The following is a 5,178-nucleotide window of genomic DNA, read 5'->3' on the forward strand; positions in this document are numbered from 1 at the left end:
ACGTTTTGGGTGTCACAAGTAACAAACCCCTTTAAAAATTGTTAACCGAGTATTCAAACCTCGGGTCGTCTTCTCAAGGAACTGCGAGGAAGTATGTTCTTATTATTGGCTATAAAGGTTGTAATCGGGGTTTAGAAGATGAGAAGCAAGTAATTTAAATGACAAGTAAAGTAAATGGCAATTAAAATAAATAAATACTGTAAGGCAGACTTTTCGCAAGGTAAGAGAAGTTGGAGGTCCAACGTAGTTATCTCTCTCAACTATAATGAAAGTTGAATCTAAACTCCACTTGGTCAACCTTTACTAGGGCAAAGGAAAGTCAGGGGACTAATTAAATTAACCTTTGAATCCTATTTATTTCCTAAGAAAAGGTTGGGATTACTTAAGTCAGCTCAATTAGCAAGATAACGAATATCAATTATGTTGAGTTTAATAACTGTTGAGTTACTGAATTCTTAACCAGAACCAAAAGGGGAAAAAGTAAAATTGATAGAATAATAAAAATATCCTTAGATGGGAAGCAATGGTAACTTAAATCAAAGAGAACAATCATAAACTGAAAATACCTCAATTATCATTAATTCAAATAACAGTCTGTAACATGGGAGAAATTCATAAATTCCATTATAAAGGTAAATAGCCAACTCAGATACTGTAATAAATAAAGTGAAAGGGAAGTTTAAAACAAAGAAATATAAAACCTGGATTGAGAGTCACTCTTAAAACAAGAAGAAATCCTAAATCCTAAGAGAGAGAGAGAGAGAAGATCTCCCTCTCAACTAAATCTAAATCATTGAAAAGTAAAATATGCGAGCTCTCCTTGAATGGGTGCATTCCCACACTTTATAACCTCTGGTCTATGCTGTCTGTACTTGGATCTGGGCCAAAAAGGGCTTCAGAATTCGCTGGGGGCGTATTCTGTAATTTCTGGTGCGTGGCCTCTGTCACACGTCCGCGTGGGTCACGCGGTCGCGTCATTAGGAGCTTTTCCTTGCCACGCGGTCGCGTCAGTCATGCGGCCGCGTCGCTGCTGATTCGTGCTTGGCACACGATCGCATCGTCCATGTGATCACGTGAATACCAGTTTCCTTCGAAGCCCCGTTCTGCCTTCTCCTTCCTATTTTGTATGTTTCCTTTTCCGTCCTTTAAGTCATTCTGCCTTAGAAAATCTGAAACTACTCAACACACTGATCACGGCATCGAATGGAAATAAAGGTAATTAAATTAATTAATTTTAAAGCTTAGGAAACATGTTTTTCATTTACATCACATAATAAGGAAGGGAAAGTAAAACCATGCAATTAATGTGAATAAGTAGGTGAAGGATTGTATAAATCATTCAAATTAAGCACAAAAGAACTCATGAAATATGGGTTTATCAACCACCTTCCCCTTTCAGAGGGAAACATTCCGAGGGAGAGTGCCCTACCACCTTCCTCTGGCTGTCGCATAATTCCGTGGGTTAGTGCCCTACAATCTTGCAATAAGAGAGAAGTCGCATTTTCAGGAGGAATAATTTCGAGGGATAAGTGCCCTACCACCTTCTCCTTTCAAAGGGAAACTTTCTGAGGAAGCGTGCCCTACCACCTTCCTCTGGTTGCGAGAATTATGTGTGAGAAGCCCAGCTTCAACTCACACATCCGAACGTAGGCACATACTAGAAATCACAAAATTCTGCAACTCTGCAGAATTTCAGATTTTGACACCAATCTTTGAATGATCATAACTTCCTCCACAAAAATCTAAATTGTACAAACTTTATATCGATTTGAAGAGTTTTCAATGAACTTTAATTTAAATTAAATTTCAAAAAATTTCAATAATCACAAATCCTCAACTTTACCAAAATTCACAATTCAAGCCAAACTAATCATACCCCAAACAATACCTTAACAACCTCAAGGTCCATACCAAATATTTCTCAACCACTTTAACCATTCAATCCAACTCTAAATTCAATCTAATATCACATCCAATTTTCTTAATACCACCATTCAAAATTCTCAACAACCATAACAAATCTCATCATTCAATATCTCAATTTATCAACTCTTAAACAATCATCTCCACTTACCAACAACATCAATATGCATTCATAATCATCAACCATATCACAAACCTTCATCAACAATAATAAGTCTCACATTCATAATCAACCTTCATAATAATTAAAATACCAATAATCATCATCAAATCATATAATCATTATCATTATTATTCCAATTCCTTCCACACAACACCACCACAACATCAATCAATCCCCATCAACAACACCAATCATCAATACTCATTAACACCAACAATTCCCAATAATCATCATCAACCACACTAATCTAATACAACCAACAATTAACATCAATTCACATTTAAATATTCATACACCAATAACATTCAATCCTATCTTAGGGTCAACTAGCCTAAGTTTCCAGAAACATTACATATTACATAAAGAAAACGGAAACCATACCTTGGCCGATTCCCAATATGCTCAAACACCAAACTTGATTCCAATCAAGCTTCCACCAAGCTCCAAACCATTAAAGCCAAACCAAAAGCCACCACCAACTCCAAAAATAAGCTTCATACATACAACATAACCATACATCAACAACTAAAGCTCATACTATACCAAACCACAAGGATAAAGAGGTTCCTTACCTTATCCAATGAGATTAGGGGGTAAAATCCATCAATTTCTCGCTACTAGAGATTACCTAAATGAGCAAAACCACAAAATCTACTCAAAACCATAACCTCAAAAATGCAGGAATATAGTGCATGAAACTGGGAAGTGAGATGCAGTTTCTTACCAGATTTGCTTAGACAGAAACGTAGAGCTCGACAAAAGCTTCACGTGGCCACAAACGGCTTGTCAATCGGAGCTCCGGATCAAAAGTTATAGAGCTTTGAAGGAGGAGGTGAATAGTGTTTCTTCTCTCTTCTCCCCTCTCCTTCTTGCAGCTGGTGTGTGTGTGTTTATGGGTGTGTTGTGTTGAATGGGTTTATTAATGAATCCTTATATATGTTGGGTTTGGGCCTAATTTGGCCCGGTCCAATCCGTTAGCGTTTTTAGCCCGTTCGACCCAACTTTGGACCAAACATTTAACACTAACGTCCGGTTTTCCATTTCTAATATTTTTCTAAGATTTTTTACTGTTCTCACTTTTCTCACGCAGCACCGAGCAGACTTGAACCAATTCAACCGGTTTAATAGCTGGTTCGTAATTTTTCACGATTTTTTGCAGAAAACACATTTTCTAACTCGGAAAGACCTACTGAGTCCAAAAATCATATTTAAATCCCCAAATTCTCATTCTAACATTTCGGAACCTAATTTGGGTATTTAAATTATTTTATTCGTGAAAACTTCGGTTCTTACATCCTCCCCTCCTTAAAAATATTTTCGCCCTCGAAAATTTGAATCACGCGATGTAATATATATATACATATTCTCCACGAAGCATCCTACTCTTAACATCTCATTTACCATTATCCTACCGTGTCGATGTGCTCTCTCGCCTTCCGATGCGTCACTCTGATTATCGTCATTAAGAATTTGAAAATTTTCCTTAAAATAAATACCGATTTTGTAATATTTTTCAAAACCTTTAAAACAAGTTCAATCTAAAGGAGTCCATTGTTAAAACCTTACCAAAAGAGTCAAAACCTTTTATTTATAAATCAATCACTTTGAAGTACGATTTTTCTAAATTCATTAAAATCCTTAAATCAGAACATTCCCGTTTGAATCCCCTTTTTTATAAGTTATATTTACAAACTAAAATCACAAGTTAACAAAATCTTAGGACTCACTTTCCTTTTTAAATCGTCTTATTTGATAAAAAGTTCCAGTCCTAGTTTCAAAACCAAATCATTCAAACCAGAGTTTCCAAACCAAGTTTAAAAATCAATATAAGCTTTAAAACTTTTTAACACGAACGACGATAGTCTATACTATGAAGATAAGTTGAGATTTGGTCATCGGCTTCATAATTACCTCAACCCTGTTGTTGTGATCTATCCACCCCACGTGTTTCTCGGTATGGGCAATCTCTAACCAAATATCCCGGTGAACCACACTTGTAACATAGTTTCTTACCCAACTGGCATGGCCTATTCGGATGGTAACTCCCACACTCCTGACATTTCATATCAGGGGAGTAAGCTATTGACCTCTTCCCTTCACCATATCTCTTGAAGTTCTGTCCCCTCGGCCCAAGGTAATTATCGCGTTCTCTACTAGTGTTTTCTCCATGAGTGTCCCTTGACGAGGCTACCGTCTTTCCGTATTCCTCAACCCCTCTTGCCTTGTTCACCAGATCAGAGAAAATCCGAATCTCCATAGGAGCCACAATAGTCATGATGTCATCCTTCAAGCCCCTTTGATACTGGACACACTTCCAACTTTCATAGGTCTCCGGGGCACCCTGATACACCCTAGAGAACCTATAGAGTTCCTCAAATCGGCTGGTGTAGTCCGCCATAGATAAAGAAGCTTGCTTCAGTTGCAAAAGTTCAATCTCCTTCGCTTCCCTTGCAGACTCAGGAAAGTACTTCTTGTAGAAGACCGTCCGGAATACATCCCAAAGAACATTGGCGTTCTGAAGTTGGAGGAAGCGGCATTCTACCTGCCACCAATGTTGGGCCTCTTCCAGAAGCTGATAAGCAGCAAACTCCACGTATTGGTTGTTCGGGACATGCTGTGCTTGCAGTGCGCACTCCATAGCTTGGAACCTGTTATCAGCTTCCCTGGGATTGGTCGATCCTCTGAAAGTCGGTGGGTGAACTTTCAGAAACATAGCTAGGGTCATCGGAGTTCCTCGCAAGTCATCACCATTTTCGTCTCTGTTCTCCGCCGGTTGGCCTAACCTCTGCGCAGCTTGTAGAGTCACAGCAGCATTCGCCTCCATGGTGTTCGCAAGATTCACCATTGCCGCCATGAATTCGGCATGTTTATCGGCCGGTTGCTCGTTTCTATTCTCTCTTCGTGATCATGTACGACCTCGTCCACGAGTAGCCATTAGGGTTCCTATCTACACCAAACAATCAATATCAAGGTGATCAGTCTCAATATCAAAAGCCTAGTGCTTCTATTATCCCAAACAGGCACTCACAAACAGGCATGCTATACAATATCAAATAGAAAACCTAATAGCATCAAAGAAAAAGATACACAGA

General features: G+C 38.5%; 1 protein-coding gene across 1 annotated transcript; it reads right to left on the reverse strand.

Moving 5' to 3' along the window:
* LOC107636475 lies at positions 3,999-4,940 on the reverse strand. The gene has a single exon (XM_016339981.1). The coding sequence runs from the start codon at positions 4,938-4,940 to the stop codon at positions 3,999-4,001; it is 942 nt and encodes a 313-aa protein (XP_016195467.1).

This window comes from Arachis ipaensis, chromosome B04, assembly GCF_000816755.2.
Source record: "Arachis ipaensis cultivar K30076 chromosome B04, Araip1.1, whole genome shotgun sequence".
NCBI classification, from domain to species: Eukaryota; Viridiplantae; Streptophyta; class Magnoliopsida; order Fabales; family Fabaceae; genus Arachis; species Arachis ipaensis.

What these genes read in the sequence shown, in the direction of transcription:
- LOC107636475 (XM_016339981.1), bottom strand. Translation starts at nt 4,940, where the DNA reads ATGGCGGCAATGGTGAATCTTGCGAACACCATGGAGGCGAATGCTGCT.